The 16,420-nt window shown below is 48.1% G+C and overlaps 1 protein-coding gene across 6 annotated transcripts in view; it reads left to right on the top strand.

Moving 5' to 3' along the window:
• GDPD5 (glycerophosphodiester phosphodiesterase domain containing 5) overlaps positions 1 to 16,166 on the top strand; it is a 188,674-nt gene extending 172,508 nt beyond the window's left edge. For 5 of the 6 annotated variants that reach the window (XM_076328500.1, XM_076328496.1, XM_076328497.1 and 2 more), the window contains exons 13-17: positions 1,490 to 1,637; positions 5,384 to 5,466; positions 8,217 to 8,231; positions 11,968 to 12,080; positions 13,444 to 16,166. In XM_076328500.1, the coding sequence (XP_076184615.1) occupies positions 1,490 to 1,637; positions 5,384 to 5,466; positions 8,217 to 8,231; positions 11,968 to 12,080; positions 13,444 to 13,559 (475 nt within the window). In that variant the 3' untranslated portion in view covers positions 13,560 to 16,166. The remainder of the gene's footprint in view (positions 1 to 1,489; positions 1,638 to 5,383; positions 5,467 to 8,216; positions 8,232 to 11,967; positions 12,081 to 13,443) is intronic. The other variant, XM_076328501.1, reaches the window with a different exon arrangement.
• Positions 16,167 to 16,420: the final 254 nt, after the last annotated feature.

Here is a 16,420-nt window from a genome sequence, read left to right as displayed (position 1 = left end):
CGATTCATTGTTGTCCTTTGTCAGCTATTTAGACTGGTCAGGTCTCCTCTTTAATGAGATTGGCAGCATGGGGTTCCTCTCCTTCTGCTTGAGCCTGTATTTGAACCATGCAGCGTGTTAGCTCCTGGCTTTGCCCTCTTCTTGGCAAGGGCAGATTGTCTCTAGTAGAGCTTTTCTATTTTTTAGAGTTCATTTTTTTTTTTTCCCCCAAAGAAATACTTGAAACAGGTTTGCAAAAGAAAAGTATCTTCAAAGGAGCTGTCTTACTGTGTGTTTGGGCTGGAAGTAGAGAAGAGCTGAGCCCGCAGCTGTTTGAGAGCATGGTCCTATTTAGTGTAATCCAGTGGTGTCTTTCCGTGGCTGCCAGCAATTGGTCTAGTTGCTCACCCTTAAAACCAAGTCTGTGCTTTACCTGCAGGATAATTCCTGCCTGTTTTTCCCCTACCTATTTGCTCTATCTCATGGAGAGGACCATATGCCTACTCTCTCATCTATCCCAGCTCATCAGCCCCAATCTCTCATCGATACCACCTCAGCTGTCTCCAAAATCAGACCTGCCACCTGAGTGCTTCTTGAACCCTGAAGGCCTTGGGGTGCCCAGTCAAATGTTGCTGCACTCCTGCAGCATGAGCCAGAGCAGGCTCAGCAAGCCCTGGTATAACACAGTTTCCTCAGTCCCCCCAAAGATCAGCATCTGGATGCAACGTTGCTGCGACCACCTCTGCCCTTGAGAATCCCTTAGCCTTTGGAGCAGCTTGATCATGTTGTGAGCTTTGAGATGTCCACATCTCGTACAGTGGCCTTCCACCTCAAAGTGCTTTGCTGATATTGAATTGCAAGGATTAATCTCTGTGCTGCCCATGCAAAGGAGATTAGTGATGCTTCTGCTTTGTAGATAAGGAAACAGAGCAATTTATGCAAATCGTATGGGTACAGGGAGTCCACTATCAGTGCTTGATTTGCTGCTGACAGCTCCTGTACCCCAGCTTGCGGTTTTAGCTTCTTGGAAAATGACCTCAGGAAACTGGAAGCTGTAACTCTGCGACCGTGCCCAAAACAAGGGCATGGGAGTTGTAGGAACGATGCTGGAAATGCAGTCTGTCAGTTTTTCATTAAGTAAATTGCCTACGAAGCGTTACAGGCATCTGAGCCAGATGTTAATTTTACATCAACATGATGAGGCGGTTGTTAGAAAAACATGACGTGCCCATCATTCATGAGGAAGTATCTGAGATGGGCTGTGGCCTGGGTCAGATAGCATCCAAGAGGCGAAGAAAGCTTTCAAGTCCAAACCATTTGATTGCCATGCCCTTCGGTTGCTTATGAAGTGACCGTGTCCTGTTAAAAAAAAAAACTATTTCATGTAATTCAAACCCAATAAATCTAGCCGTGATTACAGCGGTGGCTGATGGCAAGAGCTCTCCTCTTGGAGATGAGGGTCTGACATTTTCTGGGGGACCCACATCTCACCCTGTCTGTCTCTCGGCAGGGACTACACCGTGGCGAACCTGAGTGTGAATCTCTACACTGTGAACGAGCCCTGGCTATACTCCATCCTGTGGTGTGCCGGCGTCCAGTCGGTCACCTCCGACAGCTCCCACGTCCTTCGCAAGGTGCCTTTTCCCATCTGGCTAATGGTAAGCACGATGCCTGGGAAGCTGTTGTGAACCCCTGGAAGGAGGCCTCAAGTTGCGCCAGGGGAGGTTTAGATTGGACATGAGGAAAAATGTCTTTACTGAAAGAGTGGTTAAACATTGGAACAGGCTGCCCAGGGAAGTGGTGGAGTCCCCATCCCTGGAGGTATTTAAAAGACGTGTAGATGAGGCGCTGAGGGACATGGTTTAGTGGGCATGGTGGTGTTGGGTCAACGGTTGGACTCGATGATCTTAGAGGTCTTTTCCAACCTTAATGATTCTGTGAGGGGATGCGGTGGAGGGGTGTAGAGGTGGCCGTTGAGCACTGCAGCCATATGTCTAGTGGGTGTCTCCAGGAAGGTTTGGTTGGGTTCAATGTGCTACTGGGCTTGAGGGTTTTCACCCTCTGTATGCCTGAGCCCTGAGATGGTAACGGATCAATGCTCCTCTTGCACAATCCCTTCTTTCAGACGGCCTTGTCTCTCCCCATACGGGGTTTGGGAGCCTTGGAGGTTGTGTTGCATGCCCCATTTAACCCACGTGATTTTTCCATTTTCCTCCAATGGAAAAACACCTTTCCAGACCTGCTGAGCAGCTGTTAGAGTTGCAGGAGAATCAGGCACACAGATCAACCAGCAAACCTGGCTTCTGTGTTTCAGGCAGGCTTCAAAACTAGCTTTTTGCCTATTTTTAATACCAAATGAGGACAAGTGTTACCTCTGGCTACCCCATTGCTGGACAAGGAACAACCAGAGACCAAAGGTAGCCCCCTTATCCATCATGTTAGCCAGTAAACTGTCTGAAAACTCTGCTAGCACTTTGGGTCTCTGAACCAAACAGAAATATTCATGTTGGAGTGGAGGCAAAATGATGAAATAGTTGAGTCAAAGTATTCCCAAAACAAGAGCTCGGCTGCGGAGGTGTAAGTGCATGTGATGGAGGGGCTGTTTTCTGATGACAGATCCTGTCAGGGGTAGGACAGGAGGCAGCTGTTTTACCTGCTGCTCTGGCAGATCTGCTTGGGGAAAGGGGAGAATAAGATGAGCACAAGGAGACGTTAACGTTAATGAGTTATCTGCGTCCTTACCTGGAGGTAGAACCTCAAGACTACCGCCCAGATGGATGAACACCTATGCACGGTGTCCTTAGCTTAACCTACTGCTTGTGTCTGACCGCACAAATCCGCGCTGGTGCGTGCTAAAGCTGGAGAATTGAAAATGGTTTTATAAAGGCTGAATCTGTCGGCAGAAGAAATTATCGTCGTCTGAATCATGCTGCTGCAAACATCTGTCCTCCACTACAGCTGGCAGGAGTTGTGTGCACATCACTGGCAGCTTTTTACTCCAAAAGCCCCTCTGCCAGCGATGACAAGCAGCTGATACTTGGAGCCCTCCTCCAAGGGCTCTCCCATCTGCTGGATTTCCAGCTCTGCTGGGAGTGCACAGTCTTATATCACCGGCAGCATAAAAATCCCTTGATTTCCTGCATATTGAACTGCCTGGGTGATGTAATCGAACCAGCTTTGCCATCTGAGCCCCCTCCACTACGTGGGACAGGGCTCAGGAGCTGGAGTGAAACTCTTGTTTCTGCCAGGCTGTGGCTGCCCAGTGCCCTCGGGGGCTTCACTGGGCTTTATCGCCAGCTGAACAGCGCAAATCTGTTCTGCTCCATTCACCCAGGGGCCATTTGCAATTGCAAAAATACATTTAACTTGTGTTTACGTTAAATAAAAGGAAAAACAAAGAAGAAAAAGCGACAGTCTCTCTCCCCTCTACTCTTGATGGAAAGCTGCTGGTAAGAACAGAGGCCATCAGACACGGCATAGAGAAGGGCTTTGAACAGCTTGAGCTGGGATTCAGCCCCTAACCTGATGTCCTTAAAGCGGGTGCCCAGTGTGAGACCCCTCTCCGCAATTTTGGGAGTCTCCTTCAGAGCCAGGGTTTGAGTTGCTCTCTGCCCAGTTACACTGAATTGATGAAGGGTTTGACGCGCTGCAAAGGTGAGGATTTCGGGAGTAGGACTTATTTTGGGTAAAGTTTATAAAAAACAAAACAAAAAAAACAAACCAAAACAATCCCACTGAAACAGCCCTGTCTAAAAAAGGGGAACTGGAGGTGAAATATAGCAAATTCCTGAGCAGGTCTTGGTGCGGATGGAGCAGGACAAGTTGTCTTCGCTGTAGATGTTTGCTGACCCGTGCTCCCTCCTCTGCAGGGCTGAGGAAGCATCTGCTCGCTGGGCACTCCTAATAACGACGTGTGTGGGGTGCATGTCTCTGAAAAATTGCAGTTTTCCCCTTTTGATCACCTTGAAATTCCATTTTTGTCGCTTATAAAACCTTGATTTGGTACCAAAACCTTCTAGCTTTGAGCTTTCTGCAGGACTTTAAAAAAAATACACGTAATATCTGTAATCAGGTGCTGAAGTTTTCCCAGAAAGCTGTGTTTGTCTACCTGTTGCTTGGGGTATATCATAGGAAATACAACTTTTGCCCCACAGGAAAACCTGCTATTTGGGTTCTTCAGTTGTGAAATACCAACAGGTGCATAAATGAAAAATTTAGATGTGTAGATTTTGTTCCAACTTAGAAGACTCTTGAGTTTTCATTCAAAATAGTTATGATGGCACTCTCCTGCCAAGAAAATGGGAAACATCAATTTTGTGTCTGTTGGTCTTAATAGATGCAGCAAATGTAACATTAAATGTCACCCTTCTGTAATTAAGCTGGGAAATACAAGGATTAAATCTCCATCAGAAGCATTGGCTAATTAAAGCATTGCCCTGCTAATTCTATGGCACACTTTCACAGGATAAATTGAGACACACAAAGGTTTACTGAGCAGAAAAACAAGTTGTTCTCTGCTGGGAGACAGAGGTAGCAGAGTCGATGGCTCCCAACTGGGTTGACACCATGTCACGCTACCATTGCATGAACTCATCTTTATGCATTATGTATTCTATTTCTGTAATGAAATGTTACTTGTGTGCATTAGTGATGGTGTTGGTGGTTGTGATGGATCTGTCTGGTATGAAATCAGCAACTTTCTCCTGGTTGGAACTAGTCCAGGTTTGGGATAGGAGAAATTTGTTAGCGTCACTGGTGGCTGTCCTGGGTAGGGGCCTTCTGAGCATCATCAGGAGTTGATTATTATTATCACTTTACTTTGTTGCCTTTCCTGGGCAGCACAAAGATCAATGTGGAGTAGTGTGCTTCTGTGCTGAGTTCAGGTGATGGGTTTAGCTGGTGTGATGACCACAGCCACTTAGACTGGCAAATGAAGCCAGAGCTACCAGTACCTTAAAGGACAGAAATTGAGAAGTATATGCTTATAGCATGGAGACTGTGCGGAACAGCTAACGTTAGCACTCAAAATGGACCCTGCGTGTCTCATGTGCAATGTGTGTATATTTCTGTGTTTTCCCACAGACTTGGATTTCCAAACAGCATCTTACCCTCACCTCGAGGTACAGCTGAGATAGGAAACTTTCAGCCCATGAAGCTCCTGAGAAAATTTCAGCACGCAAAAGGAGGGAGAGTTTAAAATTGTTCCTGTTTGCAGTTTTTCCTGATAACGTCATTTTGGATGACAGGCTAGCATTAGAAATGTCATAAACGTCGTGATTTATATGCGACCCCTGCAGCTCTGTGCTTTTCTTTCTGCCCTGGTGGTAACTTCAGCAATGTGTGGTCTCTCTGTGATTGTACAAACCAGAAGGTTTAAGGTCTGCTTCTGTTTTTTGTCTTCCAGCCTCCAGACGAGTACCACCTAATCTGGATCACGTCTGATCTCATTTCATTTATCGTAATTGTAGGAGTTTTTATATTCCAGAAGTAAGTAGAGCGTTGTTACAGCTCGACTCTCGTGTATTTGTGACGTGTGTTTTTGTTCAGAGTGTGGGGTGGAGACGGGAGAGAGGAGCACTGCGCTCCTCAGGCGCTTGGATTGCAATAGCAGGGAAACCCGTTATTAAAAATCCCTACAAAGACTGCAGACAATAATTCCACTTCTGAGATGTGACATTGAATTGGACGTAGTCACTATTTTTTAAGAAGAATGAAAGATCTCAAAACAGTAGCGATAGACGCCTTGCTCTGCTCATAAATGAGTGTGGGAGAGAAACTGTAAATGCTTCAGGGAAATGGACGTTGAGAAAGAGATTAAAATGCTTTAAAGGAAGAAGAGGAGATGTTTTGAGATTCCACCATTATAGTCTTCAAAAAGAACATGTTATAGTTTTCTTAAATCAGTTTGTTCCCGTTTAGATGAAGAAATAGAAATATTATGATTTAGCAAATCAAATCAGTTGCTCAGTTTGATGCATAGAGAAAGTCTCTCCATTTTCCAAAGAAAAGGGCGAGCAAGGATTTGATGAGGGCACGGCAGAAGCCTCTCCGTTAGCCAGGGTGCCTGAAAACAAATGTGGAGCGTAAAACCTAGGAGCAGAGTAAGTTAAGACACTGATAAATCAGGAGAAGGTAAATCAACTTCCTAATGGCAGAGCTGGCCAAGCGACTCGCCTCTTGACTGTACTGAGGAAACCACGGTGTCCTCCCGGTGATGTGCCTTTTCTCCTAGGAGACGTTTTAGCTGTCAGTGGTGACAGTGTAATAACCCTCTCTGGGAAAAAGCGTGAGCTCAGAGAGAGATGCGCTCCCTCCAGTGAGAAGCAGCAGCCTTCTCGTGGGAAAATGTGTCATTCTGAAATTGCATCCCCTCTTCCCCGGCTCTATAATCTCATCTGCTTTGGCATGCACAAACGGCTGTCCTAGAAACGTCAAGGGACCTACACTTTCCTTCCTTCTTGATATCCGAAATGCCTTCGCGTTAGGAGCAGCAATTTAATTTGCTTCAGCCTCACGAGCTGGTGATTTTGCTGTCGCACTGTCCAGATCATCTGCTTGCAGCAATCTCTTTCCTTCCCCGGCGTGCCACGACACCTGGGTGCGTAATTACCCGGGTATTTTTGCCATGTTACAGTAGGCTGTTGCTCCTGCCAGCACCCGCTATGGATTTGACTTCAGGCCAGATGTTGGGTCTGTTTATAATTGTGTCTAAATTCATGACTTGCACAGTCCCACGCTGGTAGACCTGTGCTCAGGGGGTCCCCAGTTCCAGCATGGGATAATGGAGTTAGCAGCAGATTGAAAACTTTCCTCTCAGATTAGATTTCCCAAGAGTTAATGAAACCACTGACCAAGATGAGATTAAAATTTTTCTAAGAGTCTTGTGATCTGAACTGTGGCCGATTAAACCTTTCCTCCAGAAGGGCCTCGTGGCTCTGTTGTCTGGAAGCTTCCTCCACTCCCTTAAATTCATCAGTCGGTTTAAAAAGAGATGTCCCTGCTCTTTAGACCCGGTATTTCTCTGTCAGAAACAGAAATGCACAGAAGAGTCTGGAGGCAGGGACTGACCGCTCTGAAGAGCAGAATTTGAAGGCCAAGTTGATGAGGTATTTGCAGTCTTTTGCGTCATCTCCCAAAGTCAGTTTTAGAAGGCCTTTCTCAATCACACCCGGGAGACCACAGCTGAAGAAATTAAACCGATTCAACCCGCTGAATGAGAACTATAGGTCGCAGAGCAGAGCGAAATGAGGCACGCTTGGAGAGAGGGAGAAGTCGCAGCTACGTGGACTTTGCAATAGCTGGACTCTTCCTCTCTGCACTGATTGAATTTCTTCCAGTTTGGAAGAGGTTTGACGGAGTAGGGGCAAGAGGAAGCAGGGTAAGGAGGGAAAGCATTATTGCAGGATTTCTCTTCCACCCTCAGTGTAAGTGTGATACAGGTGAGAAGAGCTGGAAGCTGCCACCAGCTTTCGCCAGGGTCCATCAGCCTGGAGCACTGAGCTCGCTGCCCGGCCTCTGGACCTGACGTAGAAAGGCAGTTGCTCAGAGAGGTCCGGCCACGTGGGGTCCGTCGTAGCAAGGCCAAATGTCTTCTTTTGGATCTCTCCCTTGGGACAACAACCCCAAGTCAGTAGAAGGAAGAAGGAGAAACTCTAGCACCAGAAGTCGGACTTTCTGCGGCAAAGGGCTTGCTCTTCCAAGAGCCTTGTGCAGAAGAGACCCATTTCCCTGCTGTTCCAGTTTCTCCACCACATGAAAGAATTGGTAGCAGCGTTGAGGATATATCAAAAACAAATTACAGCAGAACTGCCCAACTACTACCTGCTGATGTGATTCAGCTCCGGGAAATGGGGCTTGGCATTTGGCCTTCAGTGTCGTGGTTGGTTTTTTTGTTTTGTTTTTGTTTTCCCCGAGTCCTTTTTGGGGCAAAACCGAGCTGCTTCCTTCATGCAAGGATGAGGGGGTGGGTGGGAACAGAGCCACCGCTTCGATGTGCTCGTCCTCTCTCCTACGCATGGCTTGTCTCTCCTCCGTAGCCACGGGTAGGGATTGCTCCTGCTGTTCTGCTTCAGCCCTGGTGACAGGATCGTGGCAGCCACTCCAGAAGGGAAATATCAACTGTGATGACTTTCTAACTGATCTTTTTTTGCCTCTTTGCCTTGTTTATTTTCTTACTGCTCTGACTGTTGTGCATGTTCCTCCTCTTTCTCTCTCTGCTGCATTCTGGCATCTCACAGCTATCACATGATCAGGTAATTCTGGTGCTTTCCTCCTCTTTCTCTTTTTCATTCAACCTTCCTTTCTCTCTTTCTTTCTCCCTCTCTGCTATGGCTTCACTGCAGACAGACAGGGCAGGACGCAGTTTTTCACAGCGCTTTCAAACATCTGGCTTCAGAGGGGGACCATAAGGGTCTGAACATTGCACAGGCCATAGCCGTGAGCACCACGGGAGCCTGATGCTGAAGCCGGCGGATGTTTCGAAGGCAACCTGACCTTCTGTTACAATGATCCAAGTTGCTGCCCTTTAAAACAGCCCTATTCTGAGGTCCTGCAGTGTGTTGTAATTGGGAAATTCCCAGTGGGATGTAATGCTTTCTCCATGGAAACAATCTCATGCAAAATATCCCCTTCCTTCCTGCATTTACCAGAGGTTTTTGAGACCAACCTCTTCTGAATTGGCCAATTCTAAAGAAAATAATGTAACCTGTTCAATTACATAAAGTAGCACTTCTCTAGCCCTGGGAATGAATTAATAAGGCTAATAGCTGGAAAGGTTTGGCTCATCAATTGCTGCACTCGGGGCTTGGGATCTTTCAGGAGTGTCTTCCCAGTTACACCACTGTGAAACTGGAAATGCAGTGTGAAAATAAATAGCATTGCACCCAGGGAGGGAATGAGCCTGGGATGCTGGATTAGAAGTGCCATCAATTGGAAACCCAGATTTCTCCTTGTATTGGCTGTTTTCTCACCAGTCGTTCTCACCCCCTTGGAGGGAAGCGCTGTCGCTTTTCTGCAGTAAAGCCTTCACCGCGTCTGTACTTGGACCAAACTCTTCACGTGTTACCTTCTCCATTCCTTCCGCTGTGTGCCATGGGGTTGTATTTCAGAGGACTTGGCTACTCCCTATCTGTGCTTATCTGCCCCTCTCCCTCTGCCCACCCACCGCCTCGGGGGTTGGGGTTGGCCACCTGCAAGTATTGCCTGCTCCACGAGGTACCTTGGACTTTGTGGTGTTACGTCCTCACGGCATCTCCCCAAAACAGGACCTGGCTACGGGGCTGGGCTGAGCCTTTCTGTGGGTGCAGGGAGGTTGGGTGTTTTCCCCTTCTCTTCTCCCCCTTGCTCCCTGGCTCGTGGGCAAGGAGAAAACAGGCATGGAGGAGTTGGGCAGGCTTTAGGCAAGAGCGGTCGCAGGATGGGGACTTTGTGATTGCAGCTGGCTTGGCTCTTTGCTCGCTCCATCTTATCCCCTCAGTACCAATCAACCCTGTTTTATCCCCGACCTGCCCCTCTCCCATCCCCTTTCCCTGCCATTTAGCATCTCCCCTCCAAACCAAGGGTCCGGTGGCCCTAACACGGTGTGTGCTGTCTCTGTGTTGTTGTCCCAGTATTTTTTAGTCTGTTCCCACCCCGTGTCCGTCTGGTCCGCTTTGATGCCAACCTCCCAGAACAAGACCTACCTGCTGTCTGTCTGGCCTTTTTGCACGCTGCTGTCCTAAACGTGGCCGATCACGACAGAATCCAAGGGGGTAGGAGAGGTGCTATTTTCTATTAAACGAGCTTTCTGGAGACCCAAAGGCTACCAAGCACAGCAGAGAGTATTTTGTATGGTGTTGGAGTTGCATTGTGGTTAAATGTACCGGTGGCCCTTCTAAAAAGGGTATTTCAAAGTGTCCCTGAAAAATGGGGCCGCCCTCCCTTAGCTTGTTCAGTCAGAGCAATGCACCCCTGTGAGCGGAGTCATCGGCCCCTCGTGCGTATTTAACCACCCTGGGTCTGACCGCAGCCACCATGCGAGATGGGGAGCAGAGAGTGGTGGTCATTCCTCTTGGCAGGAGGAGAAGAGCCCTTGGTCCCTGCGCCCCTTTGAGGCTGGGCTGTCTGTGCCTCAAAATAGCCCATGCCGTCCATGGGATGTCTAGGACTTACGGGCAAGAGATCATCATGCCTTTTGGCCACGCAACCCAGCCTAATGCTGAAAAGCCTGATGTTGTGTGCAAAGAAAAGACTCGTTGTTGTAGCAATAGATTTTGGTCTTGATTATAAGTTTAAGGAGGGTCTTATCCTCTGCACTTGCAACCACATTGACCTTGGTGGGATCTGCCTGCATGGGACACTAAGAGCAAAAATGGTCGTCTTCCAGGTCAGAGTGGCTCAGCTTAGATGATGATGATAGAAGAAAAATATTTTTTTTATTTTTAATTTTTTTCTTTTTTATACTTTAATGTCTTTGCCTCCTTGTGCTTCCTCCGTGTTGCTTCTGTCCATGGGTCTGTGAGTTGTGTCATGTTGCCATCCCACCCCTTCTTTTCTCTGTGGCAGAGCATCCACCTTCATCTGTACCCCTGTCAAAGCCTGATGGTGCAGTGTCACCCACTGGGATTTGGGAGGGGGATGGAAACCCCATGAAATCGACACCAGCTAGATTTTCCTGGAAAAATTGCAGAACCTCTTTTGCGGATGTTGCTTTGTCAGGCTGATGCTGTGGACCCGGGCTGGAGATGTGTGGGGCTCCTCAAATCCTCTGCTCCTGGGGCTGGGTAGAGGGTTAGAAATTTAAGAGAAGGTGGTTGTCACCTTTTAAAATAAATAAATAAATCGCCTTCTCTTGTGTGGGTGAGCCACTAGGTGGTGCCAGAAGATCAGAAACCCCATAAAGCCACCCTAAATCCCTGCTGTTTATCGAATAGCCTTACGGCATCCCTGGCTCCGGCAGGGAGAATGGGATTTACTTGAAAGCCTTCCTCTGTGGTCAGGAGGTAGGATGAATCCGTGGGGCGTGGGCAATGAAAGCCTGGCCTAAACAGCATCCCTTTGCAATGGGATCTTGGGTATGGCTGCTTTGTCTGAGCCCCCCAAGCCCTGTTTTCCCATATTGCGGCAGCAGCCCACCTTTCACTCCTAATGCCAGCAGCTCTGCAGCTGAGGGTCTGCTACAGGGGTGCTCTCAGGCTGAAAAACAGCTTTAAAAGCAAAATGCCCCTTGAGCTTCCTGCCGTTGCTTATTACTAACATCAGTAATTTTCTTTACATGCATTCGGTAATGAGAATAAAAGTCTGGCTAATTTTAAGTCGAGCCAAGTTCCCCTCAGCCTCATATTGTTCACGTGGTGGAAGCTTCTGGTGAACACTGAGTTTCATCAAGGCTTAAAAAGTGGAGGGTTTGTGTAGAAACGTTTAAGTAAAGACCTGGCATTTGGGGAGGGAAGTGCGCTGGGAGAAATTACATTTAAGGGCACTGTATGTGACAGCTTGGCACTGCTTGTACTTTCCTGCAGAGTAGCTCATGTCGGTGTCTTTGCTGTGTCTCAGGTTTGAGACCTCAAATTGTCTTTGAGCTCTCATCTCCCACAAGCATGAGCATGTCACTCAGCGAGGAAAAGGTTATGGTTGCTTTACTTGGCTTGGTCTCTCGTTCTGTTCCCTCTTTCCAACCCTAAGAGTCAAAATAGCCCTACCTGCTTTGGGCAGCTGGATAGCTGATGCGATAGAGAGGGGTTTGGGGCATCTGCAGTCCTTGGTGAAATTAGTGGAATTAGGATGCTCAAGGTGGTTAAAGATGACCTGCTTGTATGTCTGTACCCCTCTGAGATAACATGCTCATCTCTGAACATCCTCCTACCATGCGGGCTTGCGTAGGTGCAAGGGAGCAAAGGCGTGAGGGTCTCTGGGGACTTGTTGGTCTCTACATTGTTGGTGGCCACTTGCATTGAGGATGCTCTCGTGGCTGGGGAGACCAGCCCCTGATATACCCCTCTTGTCTTGCAGGTGGCGCCTAGGAAGCATCAGGACCTACAACCCGGAGCAGATCATGCTCAGCGCTGCTGTCCGCCGGTCCAGCCGGGACGTCAAGATCATGAAGGAGAAACTGATCTTCTCAGGTATGGATGGGGCCGGTCGGTCAGAGCCCTTTGCTCCATCCCTCAGCTGTCACCCTGCTCTCTGCTGATGGAGGAGGTGGTCTTGATACGGGTGTCGTCATCTGCTGGTGGGACGGGGTGACTGGACTGACCCTGCTGCACCGAACCACTTGTGGGATGCGGTCATGGCTCATCCATCCCAAAGTGGTGCAGGTCTGAGCACTGATTTGCTCAGAAATCTTGCATTTAACTTCCCAAGTTATGCCATGCAGCTCTCTTACACTGTCCCACATCTCCACTCTCAATTGTCAACAGTGTGTCCAAAGCTATAAAACCCATTAAAATAATGGCATAGGTCACCACCAATAATGGTGATGAGTTTGGGGTAGACCTGGAATTCAGTGGCACTATAGGTTGATGGATTCCTGATATCCTTGTGCTCCTCCCAGCATCTATTTGTGTTGGAACATGCTGGCAACGTGTCCATCTCAGCCCACCTCTAAGAAAGATCTCAGAAATGCGTACAGAGAGGGAAACATTTAGCTTTAAAAGATTAAAGCTGGCGCACGAAGCTGGAAAACTCACATTTGAAGGAATGTGAATATAATCTCCCCTTGAGCTTTGTTACGGGTTTTCTTTCTTTGTATTTAGGGGCTAGAGACCTCCAGCGGGGATCAGGGTTTATTGTACTGGGCACACACACAGCAAAAAAGACAACTCTTGCTTCACAGAGCTTATTGTGTGAAATGCGGGCCTGATTCTGCCCTCCAGAGATGGTGAAAATCAGGTGTAAGTCCAGGGAACCCAAGGAGGGAAAGAAGCATTTGGTCACAGCAGAATTAAGCCTCCCCAACATGTCCTAGACATAAAATACCCTAGACATAAAATATCCTTAGAGGTAGGGGATATATATTAAAGTTTTGTGCCTCTGAAACAAATGTTCTTGCTTAGGGTGGGTGTTTACAATTAAAACATTGGTGGTTGCGCGCTTTTCCCAGTGAAACCAGTGACTGTAGGAGTCTCCCCTTTTCCAGAATGGCCATTTGGATAGAGATTAAGTTCAGGTATTTTGCACCCTTTGCCCACGGGTGACTAATTCAGCCTGTGGCATAGCACCATGTGTATGGGAGTGTCCAACTTTGCCTCTGGTGGTGTCAGGGTCTGAAGTTTAGAGGTGAGCTCCTATTTGGAGACAGATCCTGTTCAGAACTGGTTTTAAATGGGTGCAGTGTTACTAAACCCAGGGTGAAATCTCTGTAGGATCAGATGGATCCCATGTGGTGGAATTGCACGGCTTCTCAGTGTCTCAGTTTCCCCATCCATGGGGGGCTCCTGGGACTTGCACCCCTGTGACGATGTCCCCCTCCTTCTCTACCCTCCCCAGAGATCAACAACGGTGTGGAGACCACGGACGAGCTGTCTCTCTGCTCCGAGAACGGCTATGCCAACGAGATGGTCACCCCCACGGATCATCGGGACACCAAGCTGCGGATGAACTGAGGGGCTCCGTTCCAACCCACCCCGCGTTCACTCTGGCAGCGAGAGCCGTGCTCTCCTGTTTGCTGCAGGATGGGAACCTTTGAGGAACTGCTGGTCAGGCAGAGACCCCTTCCCATACCCCATCGCTAGCTGCTCCACCTCCCTGGTTGTGAGGCTGGGGGGCTTATTTTTGTAAATATGTAGAAAATCTGAATTTTTTTTGGTCTCTTTTTTTGAGTGTAATTTTTCCAGGGCATGAGTGGAAATACCGTGTTCATTAAATCTTCGACCTTACGGCTGAAGTTATTTGAATCTTGATGTGACAGCCTGAGTCCCTGTGGGGGTTTCTGGGAAAAACACGTTGGACGTGTCTCCCCTTTCTCCCCCTTGCCCTGCTCCACTCCTTCCCTTGGTGCAGCGACTGTGTAGCTGAACGTTGTGATGTTCTCGTGAAGTGTCGGTTTTGTTATGGGGTTTTTTTTTTGGTCGTCCCCCCCCCCCTTCCCCCTTTCCTGGGCAATGAAGTTTTAGCTCTAATGCAACAGGAGGCTGTTTGGAGGAGAGAAGCTTTCCTAGGAGAGGAGAGAGCACTGCTCTTCCCTGCTGAAGTTCAGAGCCAGGGAAGGGGTTGCACTGGCTCAGTCACTTGGGCACCTTCTCCCTGTCCCGTCCTCCTTCCCCAAAGCCTGGATGTTCGCAGGAGAGTGGCCTTCTTGAAATGTCCTGCTGCAGTCTTGAAGGCAAATCCTGAGCGTTGGCTGTAAATTGGCCTCTGCTGGCAGCAATGCTTTAATTTTTGATTTTTTTTCCCCCTTTTTTCTTTCTTTCCATCTTCTCCCTGAGTTGGGCTCTGTCGGGAGCCCGGGTGGCTTGCAAAAAGCAATGCCGTGGGCACCATCACCGCTCAGATCTGGCTAAAGTGCCTGCCACTCCAAGTGGCATTTGCAGTCGCTCCTTGCTTCCCTGTCCTTGCACCCACGTAGGAAGAGGAGGTGGTGGTGCTGTGAGAGCTTCCCCCTCTCTGGGCCAAGGAGATGCCCATGGGTGAAGGAGTTGTAAATAGTTTGGAAGGTGAAGCAGCCCCGGAGTGTAATTTATTCCTGCAAGGAGACCTTTCCTCCTTGCTTTAAAAGCAGGATCTTTAAAGCTGCATGTTCGTGTCCTCCAAAGGAGTGACGGTCTTGCAGCGGATGCTGACAGGCTCATGAAGGCAAGAGCTCTCATCAGTGTGTTTCCAATGCAAAAGGCTTTAAACCAAAATCCTAGAGGTTAAAAGAAAAAAAAAAACAAACAGAAAAAAGCTCGGAAACCAAGTAGATGGCAGTTGAATTTTATCCCCTCCCTGAAACGGCTCACAGCCAGCCCAAGGGCGGTCTCAGCTCTCTGCTCTTGACCTTCAAGGCCTCGTGGAGAGGAGCCTGTTTTTGGGTCACTTTGCTGTTCACATGGAGCCGGTTCCCAAGGCAGCTGAAGCCAGCCGGAAGGCTGCCGGAGCTGTGAATGGGTCTTGGCTCAGTCCCCGTGGCCTTCTGGTGTTGGGTTGCTCCCTTCCTTGCTGGATCTTGGTTGACACAACGTGCAACGTGAGAACTCCCATTGAGCGCGAGCTTCCTTTTGAAGCTTGGTGCGCGCTGCCTTGAAAGCGATGGGGGCATCAAAGTTGTTTACTGTGGAGGGAACGGGAGCTGAGGCTGAGTCTTCGGGTGCTGGCCAAGCTGGGTTGTAGAGCCCATGAGTGGCTGGGGAGAAGTCACCTTGTAGAGGAGAAGGTGGTCTTGGGGATGCTGATGTGCATCACATTCGACACCCAAAAACAGCCTTGAGCAGCTTGTTCTTGTTTCGGCAGCACTGAACTGCTCTGTCTTTTTCAAACTGTACTCCAGTAGCATTTTGAAACCCCAAAGTCTTGGGCTTAGTGTGTAAGAATTGGGGGCAAAAGTGGCCAACTTATCTATGTGAAAGAAAAATACCCCTATTGATAATGAAAATATGAATTGTGATGCTTTAATAAGCACCTCCTAAGCAGTGCAAATCAAGACTTCAATTCCTTTGCATCTACCCTGGGTTTTTATGAATGTAGGTGGAATAAGGCCCTGGTCCACGCTCCCTCTTACCTTCCCCAAATTCTGTCCTCCTATATGGTACTCTCTCAAGTCTGTGAAACACGGTGTGTTTTTTTTCTGCAGAACTGCAAGATTTTGATGGATTTGAAGGCTTTTGAGAACAAAGTTGCTTCTCCTTTTAATGTGGTGCTGTATTGAAACATTCCCGGTGGATTGTCATTGCCAAGTGAGAGATGATGTTAAATCTCAGCATCTGTTGATAATCACCTGCATGTTCTGTTTTTATCCTTGGAGATGACTTTATTGAAAGGTCAAGTGCTTAAAAGCTTGGAAGTGTTAAAAGCAATCCAACAAAGAGTTGTTTTCACAATTCACTTTTTTGGTTTTTTTTTTATGACAAGACCCAAACTTTATGCGTAATGCACTGACTGTTACCATTATCGTCCTGAACATTTGCTACCTTTTTTTTTTTTTAAAAAAGGATGATACTTTTTTGATGAAAATAGAGCTAGACCAAAATAAACTCTGCAATGCTCTGTGAAATAAACTGTCAGTATTCCCCTGCTGTGATGGTTGTTTTGTGTTCTGGGATTGCTTGCCATGGGTGATGCCTTGATCTTCTCCCTGCATTTCTGCTTTTTCGTGCTTCATGAGGGAGCTAAAGGTCTGACCAGAGGGAGGTTTGGAGATCCGTCCTTCTTGAGATGGGTACAGTTGTGTTGCATCTCCTCTTGACGACACCAAGCTGAGTGGTGCGGTCGACACGCCGGAGGGACGGGATGCCATCCAGAGGGACCTGGACAAGCTCGAGAAGTGGGC

This window comes from Aptenodytes patagonicus, chromosome 1, assembly GCF_965638725.1.
Source record: "Aptenodytes patagonicus chromosome 1, bAptPat1.pri.cur, whole genome shotgun sequence".
In the NCBI taxonomy this organism is placed as follows: Eukaryota; Metazoa; Chordata; class Aves; order Sphenisciformes; family Spheniscidae; genus Aptenodytes; species Aptenodytes patagonicus.
Note: the sequence above shows the minus strand (reverse complement) of the source record. Positions and strands in the feature narration are given on the sequence as shown.